Here is a 21,653-nt window from a genome sequence, read left to right on the forward strand (position 1 = left end):
CGATTCTCCTGCCTCAGCCTCTCAAGCAGCTGGGATTACAGGCACCCACCACAATGCCCCGCTATTTTTTGGTTGCAGTTCAGCTGGGGCTGGGTTTGAACCCGCCACCCTTGGTATGTGGGGCTGGCGCCTTACTCACTGAGCCACAGGCACCACCTGATAAATGAGTTTTTAATGTACTTTTATCTGGGATTTTAAATGAGTTTTTAATGTACTTTTATCTGGGATTTTAAACATTTTTCTTTGGAAATATAATTAATTCTGTAAGGATGATTATAAGTCCTAATAAGTAATGTCAATCTTGCAGTTTTGGATATTTAAATTTGGTTTGCTCAAAGAAAAAAATGCTGGTGAGAAATGCTGTCTCTTGCTCTTTTACAAAGACTCTAGCATTACTATTTAACAATACACAGGTGACCAGTTCAACAGCTCATCCAAGAAATTGGCTTATAATTTGGCAATTTACCACCCCCACTAATTATGTACTATTGGTCAGTAATGGAACTGGTTTATTTTATTAATTGATTTGTGGAGCATATGTGCAGATTTATGACATGGATACACTAAATAGCGGTGAAATCTGGGCTTTTTGTGAAACCCTCACTCAGTTAAGTAAACATAGTACCCATCAGGTAATTTCGCATCCCACACTCCCTCTCCCTTTCCCACCCTCTTCCCTTCTAAGAGGGCAGTGTTTATTATTTCATTCTCTATGTCCATGTGTATTCATTATTTATCTCCCACCTATAAGTGACAACATGTGGTATTTGACTTTGTTCCACCCATGATCTTGCAAAAGACATGACTGCATTCTTTTGTATGGCTGAACAGTATCCCATGGTGTGCGTTGCATTTTCTAATCAGCAATTAATGAACACTTAGGTTGGTTCCATTTTGGTACTGGGAATAGTTCTGTGATAAACATATGAGTATGGGTATCTTTTTGATGTGATAATTTCTTTTTTAGGGGGGCAGAGTTTTTCCTAGGTTCTCTTCTAGAATTTTCATAGTTTCAGGTCTATAAGGGATCTGACGTTAAAGGGATGTGTAAAATGTACTTTTGGTAGACACTGTCATACCGAGTAGCAATGGTAAGGTACTGTGTCCGAATATATTTGTATTTAAATATCAAGATTAGTTTAAAAGGGAAAAAAATGAATTACTCCTAAATGTTTTAACAAGAAATGGGGACAGACAGCAACAGTCAAGTAGTGCAAAAGCAGTGGACTTGGAGATACCTGTTCCACCAATGGCTGCCTTGGTGACTCTGAGCCAGCAATTTAAATATTCTAAGCTTTATTTTCCCCAACTGTTAATAGAAGAAAATTGAACCAGGTGGTTTTCAAAACCCCTTCCAGGTTCTGAGATCTTATAACTCTTCTGCAAAAGCTGCTCATCCTTTGCCCCTTCACTTTAATTTTCAGTCCCTACATAGAAATTCACAGAAGAAAGTGGCCATCTAGAACAGTCAGGAGAAGTTTCAACAAGATATGAAACTGGTTTTGAGGGATACTGAGAATCAGAAAAGAAAAGGGACAGGCGCCGGAAGAAGAAAATTAAGAGGGAGGAAGGGGGAAGAGGACCCCACAGGCAAAACCTTGTCCTATTCCTTTCCCTGGGATAGTCCTTAGTGCTTGTGGTTGGGAGGAGCTGTGTGACTAGTTACGATAGGTGAGAAAAGACTCATGCCACTTCCCTGCTGAGTATCACTGCCTGTGCAAGATCTTCCAGAGCTCTCTCCTATCCCCTCTGGAGAGCAACCAGCAATTTTCGAAATGAGGGCTACTCCTCAGCCTGGCCATGGGCGGCTTTCATAAAAGCAGAGCTTCTGATAACTATAATAACATATGACTCCAGTGGGAAATAAACTGTTGCTTTAAGCAACATGAGGTATGGGGGCTGTTTGTTGCAACAGGATAACCTAGTTCCTGAACACTCCCAAAGGTGAGGAAACCTAAGGCGATGAGAAAGGTGTTTCCATCTTCTGTGCAACCCCAAGCCTGCTAAGCTAACACAAAGCAGTCAGAGACACAGGCACGTGCGGAAGCACTCAGAGACCTGTGTATTTGCAAGAGCCTGTTCATTCAAACCTTTCACAGGCTCTTCTTCAGCTTTGAGAAAGAGATGAAGTTGGCTCAGCACCCATAGCTCAGTGGTTAGGGTGCCAGCCACATGCACCAAGGCTGGTGGGTTCGAACCCTACCCAGGCCTGCTAAATAACAATGACGACAACAACAACAAAAATAATAGCCAGGCGTTGTAGCGGGCACCTGTAATCCCAGCTACTTGGGAGGCTGAGGCAAGAGAATCGCTTAAGCCCAAGAGTTGGAGGTTGCTGTGAGCTGTGACACCAAATTGGGAGATCATTCTATTTGCCCATTGGTGCACAGAATCAGGGACAAGATTTAACAATGAGGGGCTAGGTTTAAAAGACATATCACACAACTACACTGCAAAAAAAGAGTCTTAAATTGAGAAGATGTTTTTAGACTTACACTTTGTGCTTCCTTTATGTTAATTCTTATCTTTGGTCTAAATATAGATTTGACTTTTCTTCTAGATTCAAAGGCTCCTCTTTTGAAGATCATCACTGCCATCTGCCTCCAAAAGAGGAATTATATAATGAAGTAACAATAGGATACACTTTTCAGCTACTAATATTAAGTACTTAGATCAGTCATAGAGTGCAGTAAATTTCTTCAGTTCATGAAATTTTTATACCTTTATTGCAGCCTCTCTATAAAGTCTTGAGGATTCTTCCTGTGACTTTGAGAAACTCAGTAATTCCAGTTGTCTTAATTCATCAATTTTAGCCAATGCACGACGAGCAAATGCCTATATGCAATTAAAATAAATTTAATTAATAATAAGCTAGAATACAGTGATTAAAAGTGTATAAAGACAATGAGTTTTATTCTCCAAGACATTTGATTTGATCTGTAAATTAAGCCCAGGCTGATGCTGACTTCCTATAGCATGGAAGCCATCTATCCAGTCTATCATTTGCTATAAGCATCACCAAACTCTATAAATCTAAGGTTAATAAGCTGTCAGATATGCTAATTTTATAAATTATGAAATTCAAAAAAAAGGATGGAAAACCAAAATATGGGTTAAACAGTAGCTTCCTACAGATTATTACTTCTCTGGGATGTGCACACACACACACAACAGTTAGTTGCCATTCTCAAATCCGAACCTTCCTACCATAACATGCTGTGTTATCTATATAACTGTTTATGACATCCGCTACATTTTGAGTTCCTTCTAGACCAATCACAATATTAATATATGTGAAGGGCTAAAATTTCCAATAAGGGGGACTGGAACAGTGGCTTATGCCTATAATCTCAGAACTGTAGGAAACCAAGGTAGGAGGACTGCTTGAGGCCGAGAGTTCAAGACCAGCTTGATCAACATAACTATACCCTGTCTGTACAAAAAATAATAATAAATAAATAAATTTCCCAACGTGGAAGACTCCCAATAGGAATGTTCAAACAAATGTTCCCAAATGTTCAAAACTACAAAAGTGGGCAAAAGACATAAAGAAAAGTTTTTCAAAAGAAGATAAACAAATGGCCACAACCCCCGAAAAATTGCTCAACATCACTAATCAGCATCACTAATCATCATCATTTAGTGCAAGTTAAAACCACAGTGAGATATCTATCACCTTACCCCTGTCAGAATGGCTTTTTTTTTTTTTCTTGAGACAGAGTCTCACTCAGTGGACCTAGATAGAGTCCCATGGCACCATAGCTCACAGCAACCTTAAACTCCTGAGTTCAAGCAATTCTCTTTTCTCAGCCTCCCAAGTAGCTGGGACTACAAGTGCCTTCCACCATACCTGGTTAGTTTTTCCTATTTTTAGTAGAGTTAGGGTCTAGCTCTTGCTCATGCTGGTCTCAAACTCCTCAACTCAAGCATTCCACCCACCTTGGCCTTCCAGAGTGTTAGGATTATATGCGTGAACCACTGTGCCCAGCTAGAATGGCTTTTATTAAAAAGTGCAAAAACAATAGATGTTGGCATGGATGCAGAGAAAAAGGAATGCTTACATTACACCATTGGTGGGACTGTAAATTACCACAACCTCTATGGAAAACAGTATGGAGAACTCTCAACAAACTAAAAGATCTACTATTTGATCCAGCAATCCTACTACTAGGTATCTGCCCAGAGGAAAAGAAGTCATTTTATCAAAAAGACACTTGCATTTAAATGTTTATTGCAGCACAATTCACAATTTCAAAGCTAGGGAATCAACCCAAGTGCCTGTCAATTCATGTGTGGATTAACAAAATGTGTTGTACGTGTATGTATACCATGGAGTACTACTCAACCATAAAAAAGGATAAATTAGATGGAACTGGAGACCGTTATTCTAAGTGAAGCACCTCAAGAATGGAAAAACTAAACTAAACTCTGTAATAGATTGGAACTAGGGCACATGTGTGCCCAGAGGAAAGTAAAAGGCATTGATAATTAAGCAGGGGGAGGAGGAAGAAGGGAGGGGCAAAAACCTCCCTTATGGATACAGTGAACCCTACTCAAGTGATGGGCCCCCTTAGAGTCCTGATTCAAGCATAACAAATGCTATCCATGTAACAAAAATATTTGTATCCCCTTAATATTTTGAAACTTTTAAAAACTATACAAACATTTCATTATTTATCATTTTAGTAGCTTTAGGAAAAAATATGTCATCATTAGAAAAAAAGAAATAGAGTGTATTAAATGGTGATTAGAAAGTGTACCAAATGGTGGTTAGCAGAGAAAAGCAAGTCAAGAATATAGTAAATGGTAAAGAATACAAAACCAAACAGGGAAGGAAACTGGCTTGTATACGAGCAAAATGAGGATGGAAAGACAGAAGGTAGAAGATTTTGAGGTGGTTATCACAGTTAATAATAATGCATTATATATTTCAGAATTACTAAAGAATAGATTTTACACGTTCTCACTACAAAAAAGTGATAAACAGGTCAGGTGACAGACACATTCATCAGCTTGAAATAATCATTCCACAATGTAAATGGTAATTTATCAAAACTTCACGTTGTACCTCATAAGTATATACAATTATTATTTGCCAATTCAAAATAAAAATTTTAATTAAAAAAAGATAACAGAAATCATATTCAGAAACGGAGCAAAGAAGGTGGCAGTTAAGAGAGAATGAAAAAAAGAGCAGAAAGGAAGGAAAGAGATCAACAGAATGGAAAAAAAAAAAACAAGCGAATTTCCACAAATAACTTGGTGAACTTTTGGCTTTGCTACATTTCAATTCTTTGGTGGGTTTTTTTGTTGTTTTGTTTTTTTGTTTTTGTTTTTTTTGTTATGTTTTGTTTGCGTTGTTTTGTTTTTCCTCATAGGCACCTAAGGTAGAAAATGCTGGATGAGCTGTATTTTAAAATATTGGAATGCTGTGGATTAGAAAGTTGCGTACCTCTCCGTGAATACCATCTTGGCAGTCGTAGTAGCACTGGCAGACGGCAGTGTAGAGAGTAACTCTCCAGGTCAAGTACCTGATGGCCAGGAGTGAGACAGACGACTCCATACATACGCTGGCCCACAGGAGATACTCTAAGGCCTGCAAAACAAAGGGTACAATCAGATCTATTTTCAATTTAAGCTAATAATGATAGTTTTATTTAATATCAACAAATGGTAAATTGTAAGCACAGATCACTGACTACATAAACCAAAAATACCATAAACAATGAATCACGAAAAAGCAAACATTTAAAAAGTAAAGGAATGGAGAACTCAAAATCTCAAATTAGCCATTTTATAATGTCTTTCTTCTTAGCCCCTGAAGCTTCTTGGCTCAATTTATTAATATTTCTCAAATGTCTATGGTAGTGTAGGAGCTATCGCCAACAATACAATTATTATTAGCTAGCTGGAAGCAGAGTATCATTCTGAATATTAGCTGGTATACCAGCTAGTAGAGAGGTAGAGAAAATGAAAAGGCTCACAGCCAGTGAGCTAGGGGCCAGTGATGCTTAATAGAAAAGTTCAAGATTAGAATCAAAAAAGAAAAAAAGAGAGAGAGAGAGAAAAGAAAGTAAGAACAGAACCATATGCACTCTTATTTCACCAGTTCCTACAATAATGGCAGGAACATAACAGATATTCCCAAGCATTACTGAATGAATTCAGTAGAATAAGCCTAAAGTCAGCAAAACAAGCCACAGGATAGCTAGTAAGTATTATTCTAGATTGTCAATAATAATAAATTTGGACAGCAGGATAAAGTTCCTCTTTCAATAACAAATGAGGCCTCCAATCATTGAGGAAATCATTAAAGAAAAAAAATAGTGTCTCAGCGCCTATAACTCAGTGAGTAGGGCGCCAGCCACATCCATGGAGGCTGGCAGATTTGAGCCCAGCCCAGGCCTGCTAAACAATAATGACAACTCCAACCAAAAAAAGCTGGACGTTGTGGGAGGTGCCTGTAGTCCCAACCACTTGGGAGGTTAAGGCAAGAGAATCACTTAAGCCCGAGAGTTTGAAGTTGCTGTGAGTTGTCACATCACAGCACTCTACCGAGGGTGACATAGTGAGACTGTCTCAAAAAAAAAAAAACAAAAACTGCCCACTTTAAAAAGGCAAATCAGAAACATCCAGGAGCTTCATATACATAAAGCAAACCCACCAGACTGATATACTATTTAATAGTAAAAATGGGCAAAACATTGATAACCTTCAGACCCTATTACCATCTCTGGAGCCTTCAAAGACAGGATATATAAGATGTGTGCAAGCAGCTCAGTGGAAATCTAAGAGAAAGGCAAAGTCTAAAAGGCCTGAGTTCTCCAATAGTCAGTTTTGATGCTAAAGGAAGGAGAATGTTGAAAGTAGATCAGGATTTAACACAGAACTGTAACATTCTTTGCCATCCACTGTAATGTAAGCTTATATCACTAGAACATAGTTCACTTTGGAAAGAAACTTTGTTCTGTTCATAATTGTACCCCCAAGCACCTAGAACTTTATCTGGTATATAGTACACATGCAATTAATACTTGTTGACTGACTGACCTTCATAGAAAAGTTTCAGTTTATGGTGCTAAATATGGAAATATTTCAAGCAATCATAGAATCAAAGGGCTGAAAGTCAATCTAAATTTCATCTCCACCACCATATCCATCACAAGCATCACAGAGGCCCTGCCACTTCTCTCTCCAAGAGTTTCTACAGCCAGTAAAAAGAGACACACCATGTGGCAGCAGAAGATAATTTTAAACCTGAAAAAATATTCCATAATCTAAAATAAAATCCATTTTGATATGCCTCCAGTACATTGGTCCTAGTTGGGCTTTTTGGAACAACACAAAATAATCTAAAACTCACTTCCAAATTATATTCTTACAAGAGTGTGAAAACAGGGGCCAGTTTGCAGTGACTGACACCTATAATCCTAGCACTCTGGGAGGCCAAAGTGGGCAGATTGCCTGAGCTTACGGGTTGGAGACCAGCCTGAGCAAGAGTGAGACCCTATTCTCTGAAAACAGCCAAGTGCTGTGGCGGGTGCCTGTAGTCCCAGATACTCAGGAGGCTGAGGCAAAGGTTCACTTGAGCCCAAGAATTTGAGGTAAGCTATGACACCACGGTACTCTACCCAGGGCATCAAAGTGAGACTCTGTCTCAAAAAAAAAAAAAGGAATCTGAAAACATCTGTGCAGTCCTCTGGCCTCTCTCCAGGATAAATATCCTCCCTGGCATTTCCATACCTCACAGACCTGCACTGCCCTTCTCCATCATGCTTAGTCTTGTGTGGCTTCACGCCAGGGTGTCAAAGTCCCTTTAGCATGTATGAGAGGACCACGGTATAGTCTCAGTCCCTGGTTCTGGACACTGTACCTCTAACAAGTCAGCCCAAGATCACTTTATCGCTGGTGTTGTTGCTATCATTGCTATTGTTGTTTGCTAACCTTGCTGTGAACTGATATGAAATTGACTATCACCAAAAATTGCTGAGTTTCTCACATCCACTGCTCTCTGACAACCTTTATTTCATATTTTTGCATTTGGATCATTGTGGTTTGATTGGTATGGGATTAACCCACTTAAATTTAAGTCTTTCCAAAATCCCTCGGGACTGCTGGTATTAGAAATTTCATATTTCCAAATAAAAATAGGTTCAGCCAGGTGCAGTGGTTCACACCTGGAATCCTAGAACTGTGAATGGCAGAGGTTGTTGGAATGCTTGAGCTAAGGAGTTGGAAACCAGACTGAGCAAGACTCTGTGTCTAATAAAAATAGAAAAAGTAGGCAAATGTTGTGGCAAGTGCATGTAGTCCCAGCTATTCAGGAGGCCAAGATAAGAGGACCACTTGAACCTAAGACTTTGAGTTTGCTGTGAGCTATGGTGCCATAGCACTCTACGCTAGCATTGACAGAGTCAGAGTCTGTCTCCAAATAAATAAATAAATAATAAATAAGTAAATAAATAAATAAAAGTTTTAAAAAATAGCTTCAGTTTGGGTTTGGATTTAGAGTTAGAATTAAAGACAATCCCAAATTTTTGCGTCACAAAGGACCTTAAACATAGTCTAATTTGACTTCAAGAGGCTAAATGGGCTGTGGCTATAATTCAGGTCTCTGAACTTCCTATTACAGTGTTCCTTCCACTAGCCAGAAAAGCCTTGATAAAGGGGAAAAGCTCACCATAAAAAACTTAGGGTTCTGGAAAACTATATTTCAAATTTAAACATGGGGCAGCACCCATAGCTCAGCTGTTAGGGTGCCGGCCACATGCTCCGGGGATGGTGGGTTCTAACCCAGCCTGGGCCTGCTAAACAACAACAACAACAAAAAATAGCCGAGTGTTGTAGCTGGGCGCCTGTAGTCCCGCTACTAGGGAGGCGGAGGCAAGAGAATCACTTAAGCCCAAGAGTTTAAGGTTGCTGAGCTGTGACGCCATAGCACTCTTGAGGATGACAATTAAAAAAAAAAAATTTAAACATGGAAAGTCATTTTCAAAAAATGGCTCAATTTGTAGCATTATTTTTTACCCTTAAAAGCTAGATATAAATATTTATATTTAAAAATTGATAGGACATAGGGGATACAGTAGGTCTGTTCTTTTCAAAAAGAAAGTTGGAAAAGCCAAATGATGTCTGTATCTAGAATACAGGCCTTGCAAGGGTGTTTCAAGAGTCAAGTAGGAAAAACAACCAGCTTGGCCACAGGATGGCACTGCAGCTTCACTGTTATCAGCTATGTCGTTCCCTCATGACACAGAAGCAACTTCAAAGTTGGAATTCAAAGTTTATGTAACGATATGTGAAATAATTTGATAATAGCTACTCAAAACGCATACTTTGCCAAATTATTTCAATTTTGAAATGAAAGAGAAAGCAATAGATTCTTAGGCTGGATTCTATTATATTCTTTAATGTTTTCTAAGTACTATACAGTTGTTTTGTTTTGCTTCATTTGGTTTTGTTTTGAGACAGGGCATTGATTCAATAATAATAACCAAGGCCATGATGCTTTGATCCTATAGAAATGGGAGTTTAGATGGCTCTAGACTTGTGTAGGGGTGTGGAGAAACTTGCCCTTTTCCCTAAAATTTCACTGAAACATCAACTTATAATTAAAGCAGATCAATAAGAGAAGGATCTATTTACCATGCACCTGGGGAGAAATCACAAAATGATATCCCAATTTTTCAGTGGAGTTAAGATGTGTTTATACATGCCATCTAGAGGGGAGGGAGAAATTCAATTGAATAGGGCCATAAATGGTTGCTAGGGAGAAGGAATTGCTGGGGGAAGGAATAGACTGATTTGTAGATTAACTTGAAAGACAGGTATTGAGTCTCACTTTGTCAGCCTTAGTAGAGTGCTGTGGTGTCACAGATCACAGCAACCTTAAACTCTTAGGCTCAGGCAATTCTCTTGCCTCAGCTTCCCAAGTAGCTGGAACTATAGGTGCCCATGACAACGCCCAGCTATTTTTAGAGACAGGGTCTTGCTCTGGCTTGGGCTGTTCTTGAACTCATGAGCTCAGGCAATCCACCAGCCTTATCCTCCCAGAGTGCTAGGATTACAGGTGTGAGCCACTGCACCTGGCCTGGGTGACTTACTTAATTTGGGCCAGGTCTCCTTATGTTCTTGACCTTCATTCTTACAATAAACAGAAAGGGGGAAGGGGAGTCAATTGTCCCCTTTCATCTTCTGATCAGATCAGTCCAGTTTATGGAGATGGAGGGAAAACCTCTTGCAATGTGTCTTGACCTTGAATGGCCTTTGATTCAAAATATTCTTTATACTAGGAAGTCATATTTTGGGACGAAATTTCCTGAGTTCCTTCAAGTAACACCATGAACAGCCTGAGGATCCCACACCTATTTCTCCTCCTGTCTATGCTTAAGGTCACTACAGTATCCAGGTCCCTAAAACCTAGGAGAACCCGGACATAGTGGGACCTCCAAGGACTTGTCCATTTTTAACATCAGCTCAGGATTCAGTTTAACATCTAGAAGGTAGGGAATTTCTGAGAGAAAATGATTAATTTCCTTGAAACTTATTATATTAAGGAAACTGCAAGAATTCCATCCTGATCTTCAGGTGGCAACAGTATACCCATCTACCACCCTGCAATTCTTGCATCCCTCACTCCTCTTACTCCCATCCCATGACAGTGAGACCATACAACTATTCTCCCTCACCCCTTATTTTGTCAGAGACAAACTCAAGTTATGTGAGGAAGAGAGGAGATGTCTTGTGTAGGTTGTAAATAAGAAGTTATTTTAAGATGACTATCACTTTAAATTAAAATTCTCTCAGCATTAACAAGTACAAACACTAACAGTGAAATGTTGGCACAGACGTCTTTGCCCTTCAAAGCTTTGGCAGCCAAACCCTGCAGCAGACCAGACTATGATGGTCCTGTGAAGCTGTATTTGTTGTTATACCAAGTGCAAATTCTTTCTAGGAAATCATTTGGAACCAAATGTAGAGTCATTAGAATAGTCTGTAGGCCAAATTTACATTATACATGGGACAGTATCCCTTCAATTTAATTCACACTCAAAATGCTGGCACAGAGCTTGTTCAAGTCACTGACAGTAACAGGTTTTTTTTTAATTTGAGGAGCAAAACAGAAAGAGAACACACAATTCATGTTATTCATTGAGCATGCAAATATCTTTACTTGCATTTTAATTTTTAAAATATTGTCAACATTTAAAATACTTAGCAATGCTTTTAAGAAATAAGAAAAAAGTACCTCTCCTGGATGTTAGAATATTGGGGGTAAGGTTCTTTCATGAAATAAAGAAAAATAAAGGCTGGGCATGGCAGCTAACACTTGTAATCCTAGCACTCTGGGAAGCCGAGGCAGGAGGATCCCTTGAGCGCAGGAGTATGAGACCAGCCTGAGCAAGAGTAAGAGCCTATCTTTACTAAAAACAGAAAAATTAGCTGGGCATTGTGGTGGGCACCTGTAGTCCTAATAGCTCAGGAGGCTGAGGCAGGAGGATCAGTGGAGGCCAGGAATTTGAGGCTGCTGTGAGCTAGGCTTACACCGTGGTGCTCTAGCCTGGGCAAGAGAGAGAGAGAGAAAAAAAGAAAGAAAGGAAGGAAGGAAGAGAAGGAAGAGAAGGAAAGAAAGGAAAGAAGCGTGGCACCTGTGGCTCAAAGGAGTAGGGTGCCAGGCCCATATGCCAGAGGTGGTGGGTTCAAACCCAGGCCCAGCCAAAAACTGCAAAAAAAAAAAAAAAAGAAAGAAAGAAAGAAAACAAAAGAAAGTATAAAGTAGTAATGTTGCAGATGCCAGCAACAACTCAAGCAGGGTCTCCACTGGAGTAAATTTACCCTTCTTGGATTGTGTTTCAATAACTGGAAAATGAATACAGGGAATAAATATGCTCCTCCCCACCCCCCGAGCAAAAGTGCTATCAAAGTTGTAAGGAAGTGACTAGAAGTGCCTCAAGCTTCCTCAAGCTAAAACTGAGCATTAAGTACTGGGAAGTAAGAATCTTATAAAATAAAATCTCCTTGCCCTTGTTTTATGACTGGGTTAAAGTGTTTATTTGCCTAATCAGCATATAGGCATTACGTACGTGCAAGCACTTTAAACCTAGTGAAATCCAAGCTCCATAGCATGACATCAAAAGGGTAACCTTAGTTTATCATCCAAACCAGGACACTTTTAAGAGTAAAACAGGGTACTGTTAATAATGATTCCAGGACAACAGGCATAAACTAGGACTATCTTGAGCAAGCCCTAGGATGGTCACCCTACCTAGAGATAGAGCAACCCAGATGGATGTCCAGTATCCACGGTGACAAGTATGACCATCTGAGAGACAGAATCACTTGAGATTACCTATCAACTTCAGGAATTCCCTCTCTTCTCATTAATACTTTATTGTCCACATTTTACATATGACCACTATCAAAGTAAAACTAAGAATAGTAAAACTATGTATTTGTTAAATTTTATATTATATAATTCACTAAATATTCTTTAACATTCCATGTATTATGTAATGAAAGTCTTAAAGTAAAATAGGAAATATAGGAGAAAATATTCTGTTAGTTCATTTCATACCTTGGAAGACTGACCTATGACCATCAGTTTTCTGCAAATGGTGTAAATGTAAATGGTACCTAGATAAAGAAGAAGATTGTTACCCGTGTTACATAGTCTAATGTGGAATTTCATATTCCAGTTTCTGTGGTTTAAGTCTGTAGTTCCTGGAACAAGTGATCCCATGAGGAATTCTAATAATGGTAAAGAGTTATAATCACCATAATTTTTCTTGTAATGTGTAGAGAAAATCATTTAAATAACTAATATGGCCATATTTTAAATATGTTGACACAGGAAACTTTTGGCCTCATTTTAAAGGCAATTTAAGTTTTGAAATATATTGAACAAAAGAATATCTTTAGTGACATATTTACGTACCCTGTAGTTTTATTAATTCATATAAAACAGTATTGATTGTCATGATTTCCTTACAGTTGGAAAATAAAGATTTATTTCCAAATAATATTAGAATACATATTTAAATCAGCATGGTACAATACTCAACAAGGGGTCTCTTAATAATTTAAAAATCGTAACACATAACAGTTCACATCATATTCATTCACAGACCCATATAATATACAGGTATATAGCATTATCAAAATATGTCCTATAAATGCTCTGATGAAAAATCAGCATTTCTAAGACCTATCTAAGATCATTCAAGTATGCTTTTGTGTCAAACTATGAATTAAACAAGGAGAAAATGCAGGGTTGGAGGAGGAGTGGGGAACAACATCCATCATATATCTCTTTGCATACCAAAGACTTTGTCAAGCTATAAACATATTAAAAAAGGTAGTAATGTGCTTTTAAAAGGCACATACATATAATGACAGATAATGGAAATATTTTCTACAAAATATCTAATGTCCATAACCATCAAAATTCAACAATTATGAATCCTTTGTTTTTGCATTTAAACTTTAAAAACTTCTGAGAAAACAGAATCTGCACCAAAACACCTATCACTTGATTAAAACATACCTAATAAACATTAATTGCACAAATCGGTGACAAAAGAACTTGAATAAAATTTAAACACATACAATGCACAGCACTATAAATTTCATGGAGAATGCAGTTTGTTCTTAACATTCTAGGACTCAGGATTCTTTGTGTGACTCCTTTCGTGATACGTATTTACTCCACTTATGATTCATGGGGGAAGAAACAATTCAACTAGTAGCAGCTCAAGCCCAGCATCCCTTTCTCAAGTTGGCTTTTTTCACATCTACTATTAATCTTTAATAATAAAATTGTATCACAGTTACTTTGTTGAAATAAAATAGTCACCAAGTCAGGATATGTGCAGGAAACACATGCCTCTCCACAAAACATGTGATGTAGGTGTAAGCCAGGAGCCTGTACAAACACATCAGTAACAGGGAACTAGGGAACTTAAGAAGGCCTCAGGAGACTGCCCTCAAGAATGACAAGGTCCTTCTGTATTTCGAAAATGTGCTTTAACCTTTCTAGCCCTAATATGTTCTGACTACAACTAAATCCTTCTTTGATAATTCAGGATCTTGGCATGGCTCTCAAATTCCCCCTGCGGAAGCCAGAATGAGAGAGCAAATGGTAAAAAATGGAACATAGACTGAATCTTGATGATCTCAGGATATTTCTGGAAGTTTTCTTTGGTTTTATTTTTAACTAAATCCCTAATATGAGTTTATTGCCTGGTCACGTGAACTCTTTCCATCAAAGATGGCCACCATCAAAATAATCTATCTGAGGGTCTAAGTTAATTGGGCTCAGGTTAGTTGAGAAGTAAGTATTAACCAATATCCATACACCACTTAGATATTATAGAAAAACCAAGATTGGTTAAATATCTTAAGAAACTCAGGGTGTACATGTATAACAGTTAACTAAAAGTAAATAGAGTAAGTTGCCTGATTGAAAAGATCAAATGTATTTTGATAACTTACTAATATATTTTGGACTACTTAAATGACAAATCGTCAAAACTGTGGGATCTTTGCACTTGTTAATCCCCCAGTTAGAATGCCCTTTCCCCCAATATCCAGATGGTTAACTCACCAAACTCCTTCTGGTCTTTGTTAACTGTCATCTCAGTGAAGTCCTCCCTGACCATTCTATCTATTTAAAATTGCAGCCCACCCCCAGCTCTGCCCCTGCTCTCTCTATCCCCTTCTTGCCTTTATTTTTCTCCATAGAACTCACCACCATCTGACATTATTTATTTATCATCTCCCTGCTGTAGAAGTAAGCTTGGGAACAGGGTTCTTGTGTGTCCTCCACTCCTGTGTCTCTGGCACCTAGAACAATGCCTAGTGCATGGTAGACACTCAGGAAGTTTCAGGTGAATAAATAAAAACAGGGACAGTAGTTAGTGAAGCTAAGTGTATATATCTCCCACAACTCAGCAATTCCAATCCTGGGCATAGATCCCAGAAAACTCTTGCACAGGTCTATAAAAGGACATGTGCAAGGATATTCATTGCAGAATTATCTGTGCAATTAGAGAGGTCAGGCAAAGCAGGTGCCCATCCCTAGGGCAGTAAGGATATATGAAATACAATTCAGCAGGCAGAGTTAACAAATTATATTTACATACAGAACTTGGCTAGGTTCTAAAACCATAGTTTTTAGTAGGGGAAAAAATTAGAAAATAACAAAATATAGAACATAATGCTATATGTATTACAAAAAGAAAAAGTACACACCAAGAAGAGCATATAAAGAACAAAGAAATAGTGAATTATTTTAAGACTATTAGGGGCCCAGCCACAATGGCTGACACCTATAAACCTAGCATTTCTGGAGGCCAAGGCAGGAAGATAGCTTACTGCTGGGAATTTAAGATCAGCCTAGACAGCATACGAAGATCTCATGATCTCATGTCTTAAAAACTTTTAAAAATTGGGCGGCACCTGTGGCTCAGTGAGTAGGGCGCTGGTCCCATATGCCAGAGGTGGCGGGTTCAAACCCAGCCCCGGCCAAAAAAAAAAAACTTTTAAAAATTAGCTGGGCATGGTGGCGCACGCTTATAGTCCTAGCTACTCAGGAAGCTGAGGCTGGAGGATCACTTTAGCCCAGGAGTTTGAGGCTGCAGTGAGCTGTGATCATGCCATAGCACTGCAATTTGGGCACCAGTGTGAAATTTTTCTCCTAAAAAAAAAAAATAGAAAGAAAATTAGGGGGAAGGTTTTGTGATCTTAGAAAGATTGAAGACAGAGAATGGTGCAGCAGCATTTCTACTTCTCCAGCAAACAGGACTCAGCCCTTGGGCTCATCAGAACTGCTGCTCCTTTTCAGTCTGCCCCTACCAAGATCGGGGAGCAATTCAAGTGGAGAGATGGCAGTGGCATCTCAGGGATGTACTGAGTCTCTTGAGGATGATCAGGCATAAAAGCCTACCAATCACTGGACTAAAAAAATCTCATCAAAGTTGGTCTCATCTGTGGTAGCAAATGTAAAGTCTAATTTCAATAAAAATTTCAAAACACGATTTCGGGTAAGTGAAAAAGGAAAAGTCTACAAAATATACTTTCTGTTGTCATGGATGAGGGAAAACCCAACATATTCCCTTTGAAGTTATTTGGCCCTGGTCTTAGACACATCAAACATGCTGTCGTTATTATTTCCCCTTTAAGAATGTATTATCCAGACAATAATGCAGTCAGTAACTAACTGTAACTTTAAAGTAAAGAAAAGCAGATGTTACATTTCTATGGCTAAGATCAATGTACGTATATGTGTATGTATACGTATACATGCGTGTGCGTGTGCTCCTCAGAGCTCCTCAGTCAAAAACAAGTGGAAAAGAAGGTCACTATGCAGAAAGCCAAAGCCACTGGCCAATTGTTTGAAGAGAAGATTAATAAGTGGCTGATACTTAGAACCAGTCTAACCAAGTGGTCCTTTGACCCTTCTCCACTGATTATTACTACCTGTGACCTCTGCTTTTCACACACTCAAAAATGATTATTCTCTTCAGTGAAAACTCAAAGACATGCTTTCAAAGTCCCTATTTATGGGGACAAACTAAAATGTAGTACAAATGTAAAAATAAATAAATAAATAATAAAACCATAATCATCCTATTATGAAATGCATGTGTTTTAAATCACAGGGTAATCAGTTACCATCAACTTGGCATTTCAATAGCTTTCTGAAAGACACAATGGAAAATAAAACCCATTGGTAGATACCATTGAAGATAATCCAGCAGAGGTGCTCCTGTGGCAGAGCCACCTGCATGATGAGCCTCAGGGAGGACAAGATGTGCAGACACTGGATCACAGACTCCTTATTCTGCAAGTCGACATCACTGTCACAGACCAGCTGGTACTTGCACATATTTTTGCCACTTAAGGCTTGAAACTGAAACACGTGGGAAAATGTAAATAGGAAGATAAATAAGGTTTATGCAACTCAGGAAAACGTTTCTTCAAAATAAAATGGAAACAATTATGCTTAATTCTATTGATTGGTGTAGAGAAAAGTAAGATAGATCTATCTCTGAAACATTTGTTTTGTTAAGATTAACTTTCCTTAGTCAAAAGAAATTCAAAAGCAAAAAACAAAAAAGTATAAAAATTCTACTACTAAAAATACAGAATTGAATCTATTTTTGTAAGCTCACCGAGTGGCATTTTAACTTATTTATTAATTCAGATGTAATTATTACGCTACACAATTCATTCAGTCAGTGCTTATTGAGTCTCTCTATTTGTCATGCTCTGCTAGGAAACAGGGATGAGGAAGAAACAGCCCAGGCTCTCTACGGAGGGAAAAAGAGTTCCAGGCACAAGCAGCCTTAGCAATGCTTGAAGTTGATGCTGTGGTCACTGAATTTTGTAAGATTAGATAAGAATGTTTAAGATAAACAAATGAGGGCCTGTGGTGGCCCAGAGTCAGAGAATGGAGAGCATTCCATGTCATTCTAAAGAATGGACTTAAATGGCAAAGTCAAAGGGCAGTGGAATAAAACAATTGATTTACACTTCAGAAATTAATCCTGGCAAAGTGTGAGAAATAAAAAGCAGAGGGTGAGGGTCAAACACTACAAACAGGGAGGCTAGGAGGGACCTTTTCCTCAATAGGGAGCAGGCTTACATTGCCCACTATTCTCATTCACACATTCTTTATGATACAGTCAAATTGAACTATTCATGGTCTCTCAAACATGCCTTGAAATTTTCTTTTTATCAACCATATACCGTTTCTAACGCCTTGAATAGTTATCACATTTGGAATAACATGGCTTTGAAGTTAGACTGATCAGGGTTAAAACATTAACCCTACCCATTGCTATAAGTGGGCTGGTTTCTAAATCTAAAAAGCTTCAATTTTCTAATCGGTATAACAGGCACCTTTCGGGACTTGAATGAGGCTGAGATGATAACTCATATAATGCCTTTATTTAGAATAGTGCCTAGCACATGGTAACTGTTCAACCAGTGAATCACTGGAAGTAATTGACATAATAATACTGGTATAGTTAAAGCATAAAATTTTTATATCAACAGATCTAGGTTTAATCTCAAGAACCATTGTTTTATACTAACTATATGATCAGCTTTATTTTTCTCCCCTGTAAAATATAGATAATAATAAATCTAACTCATAAAGTTATTGTTAAGGATCAAATATCAAAGATCAAAAAGTCTTCCAAAGCACTTTGCAAACTAAAAGCACTCTACAAATATTAGTTATTATAACAACAATAACTGTCTGCTAGATGAATGAATGATTATAGTGACCGGATCTCCAAAGCATCTTTATAAAGCTTAATAAGTTCACTTTATTATCCAGCACTAAAGTATTTATTATGCAACTTACAGCACATGGCTAGATGCTATGTGCAAAGGAAAGACATTTAGAAGCTGTCACCTAAGAGATATATTGCATAGCTAATCATAAATTGTAACTATTTTATCTGCATCTTTCATTTTACCGTAAGTCCAGCAGTTTTATCTTCAAAGCCTCTTGGGAAAAAAATAGCTTTGAATTGATTAACATCTGCTTTATTCTCATCGAAATTGGTACTGAACTGCTGAAGGTATCTTCCATAGCACTGTAAAAGAGCCAGTTTGTATTCCTGAAATAAAAAGAAGACTTAAGACTTGATTTGAGTTTCAAAATATCATTTTCTTTATCATTAAAATTAACATTCATATTCTTATTATTCTTAATACTATTGATGTTGATTATTACTGTTACTACAACCATTTTCCAAACACTTAGCAGGTGACAGACACTGAGCTACACAAGTTTCGCACATCAATCCATGTAATTCCCCTCACAAGCCTATTATGACCTGGGAATGTCATAATTAAAAAGATGAGAATGTTCACTATGGTACTGTGTGTGGTAGGTGATGTCTACATACACCTAAAATTCAAACTCAAAATTATACCTTCACCAGATCATGGCAACCAACCTACTCAGTCAGAGAAGTAAATGGGTGGGTCTTGCTTCTCTGATATTGCTTAGGCTTAAAAAAAAAAAAAAAAAAAAAGGAGGGAAGGGAAAGGGGGAGTGGGAGGAAGAAAGGGAGGGATGGAGAGGAGGAGGGGAGGAGAAAAAGTGGAGGGGGAAAAAGAAGAGGGGGCAGAGGGGGGAGAAGGAGCGGGAGGAGAGGAAAGAGAAAGGAAAGGTGAAGGGCAAAAGAGAAAAAAAGAAAAAATGCAGACTGAGGTGAGTAATCTCATTGTCTCTTTTTCATCTGCCAACAGTCTCTGAAGCTGCCAAAGGACAAAAGTCTGAGCCATGAGATCCTTCTTAATTCAAATTCATGCTTATGTTCCCATTATAGAGTCAAAAGCCTCATTTCTGTTATCCACAGGGCACAGTTGACCTGGAGGATTTTGGGCAGGGCATGTGAGCAGTGCTCTAGAATCAGTTGCAACCCTTCCTCAGCTTTCTTCCCTGCAACCTTCTCCAGGAAAAGCAACTGCCCTGGGTGAGAACTGCCTGTCCAGTCCTAGCCCTGGGGAGGTGTACACAATCAAACACTATTTTATTTAAAGTTCTATTAACTTCTTTGTTATTTGCTCACTCATGAATCTGTGGTCTTTCCCATTCTAACTTGATTTATATAATATATTCACATCTAGGTTCAAAATAAGAGTATTCCACAAGATGACCTTTACTATAACTAAAATAAAAATAGGAGTCCAGAAACCAAAGTAACAACTTAAGTTTGTTTTCAGGATTACAAATAATTTCAGTGGCAAACTTTTCCATCAGTGAAAAGTAGATAAATTTTATTCTTTGGTCCTTCAACAAAGTTTTAAAATATCCTATCGAGGCCTTTCCATCTGAAACATTCTGAATCCTTAGCTACTATCCATCATCTACCTTGCTTTATCAGCTTGTAACCTGCACCTTCCTCCTTCACCAATGTCCATTCCACCCACGTGGCTTCGCTTCAAGCAACTCCAAATTGTGCTTTGTATTTCCAACTTCTTAAATGGAGAATTTTAAGGATGGAGAGGAGTCTCTCTTCTACTTCTTGTCAAAACTGTTATTCCATATATGGATAAAGTGTACCATTTGGTAAGCTTACCACCTGACTTTTTGTCTGTACTTTTCATAGCCCTATATTTTCAAGTTTTGAACAACTGTGGTCCATTTATGTGTGGCTAAGCTATTCTCTAATTTTGGCAGAATAAATCTTAGTTCTTCATTATGAAATTTCCTCTACCTCTTACCATCTATTTGGAAAGTCTGCCTTCCAGACCAAAAGGATTCAAGTCCAGAGAATAGAAATGAAAAAGAAAAATGAAGCTGAGAAACGAAGGGTTGAAAAAACACTGAATACTGCCCATATCTGGCCAAAAATCCCTTTGTCCAACATTCATATAACTTGGACTTATAGTAATCTGGGCCTCTGCCAAAGCAGAAGGGGACAATTCACATGATTATTAACAGAAAATCCAGTCATAGTGTGGTCTTATCAAACCAAGTCCATGGTCCACAGCATTTCAAAACCTAGATATTCACATAAGGCACAAACTCAGTTTGGAATAAAATACTGAGCAAAAGACAGGGTATGTATGGTATAATGGCTTTAATTACATACTGCAAACCATTAAGAAGAAGTTGAAAGTCATTAAAACAGGACACTGGGAACCAGGTAACAGAGCTGCAAGGCCAGGAGCAAGGAGGGTTGTTGGCTTTGCAAGGCCAGCCATGTGAAAAACAACAGGAAGTGGTGTCTGGGCTCTTTTGTGTAAGGTGGGAACATGATGACTCAGCATTTCCTGTTGCGCACCCACCACACCCTCTGTTAACCCTGCCTGTGCCTCTGCCCGTCCCCAGCCAGATGCCTGTCCTTTCAGGAAGCTCTCACCTCTGGAGAATATCAACCACAAAATTAAAAAGCAAACACTTTTTTTTGGCTATGGTAGCTCGTTAAAATTATTACGTATTCATTAAATTTTTCTAAGGAAAAATCAAAACAAGTAAAATAGGAATGGTATCAAAAGAAACACTGTAATAATAATAAGAAGCCAAATGAGTTTTGTTTTGGTTCTCTCTTGTGTAGGGCCACTTACTTTCATCTGAAAAAGGCTATCTCCAACCTTCAAAAGCTTTTGGTTGTAATAGTCAATTGGCAGCCTGGGGGCATATTTAGTCCAGATACCAAACAGAGAGGTGGCACTGTAAAAATCATACAATAAAATGACATTTTTAAAGTCAGCAGGAAACTTCAATTAATTAGCAAGCAACCCTTTAAAACTTACCTTGTGCTAAGCCTTTCCAATGTGCTTTATTGTTAATATTTAATTGTTAATAATAAATGTAATTATAGTTCAAATTATTGCTTCCTATATGCCAAGCCCTTTACATGCATTTGTTCAGATACACTTTATTTTTTTAGAGAAATTTTAAGTTCACAGCAAAACTGAGCAGAAGGTACATAGAGATTTCCCATGTAATTTCGCTGTTCCCACAAGTGCACAGCGTCCCCTATTGTCCCCATGCTCCTCCAGAGTGGCACATTTGTTACACATAATGAACCTACATTAACACATTCTTATCAGCAAAAGTCCACAGTTTACATTAGAGTTCACTCTTAGGGTTGTACATTCTATAGGTTTGGACAAATACATAACAT

General features: G+C 38.2%; 1 protein-coding gene across 1 annotated transcript in view; it reads right to left on the reverse strand.

Moving 5' to 3' along the window:
- Positions 1–21,653, reverse strand: part of CFAP54 (cilia and flagella associated protein 54) — a 339,644-nt gene that overhangs the window by 308,572 nt on the left and 9,419 nt on the right. Inside the window, exons 2-8 of the mRNA XM_053586325.1 lie at positions 21,091–21,196; positions 18,486–18,629; positions 16,738–16,909; positions 12,575–12,633; positions 5,453–5,596; positions 2,722–2,835; positions 2,496–2,597 (exon numbers count right to left, since the gene is read on the reverse strand). Coding sequence (XP_053442300.1) covers positions 2,496–2,597; positions 2,722–2,835; positions 5,453–5,596; positions 12,575–12,633; positions 16,738–16,909; positions 18,486–18,629; positions 21,091–21,196 — 841 coding nt within the window. The remainder of the gene's footprint in view (positions 1–2,495; positions 2,598–2,721; positions 2,836–5,452; positions 5,597–12,574; positions 12,634–16,737; positions 16,910–18,485; positions 18,630–21,090; positions 21,197–21,653) is intronic.

This window comes from Nycticebus coucang, chromosome 3 (genome assembly GCF_027406575.1).
Source record: "Nycticebus coucang isolate mNycCou1 chromosome 3, mNycCou1.pri, whole genome shotgun sequence".
Lineage (NCBI taxonomy): Eukaryota > Metazoa > Chordata > Mammalia > Primates > Lorisidae > Nycticebus > Nycticebus coucang.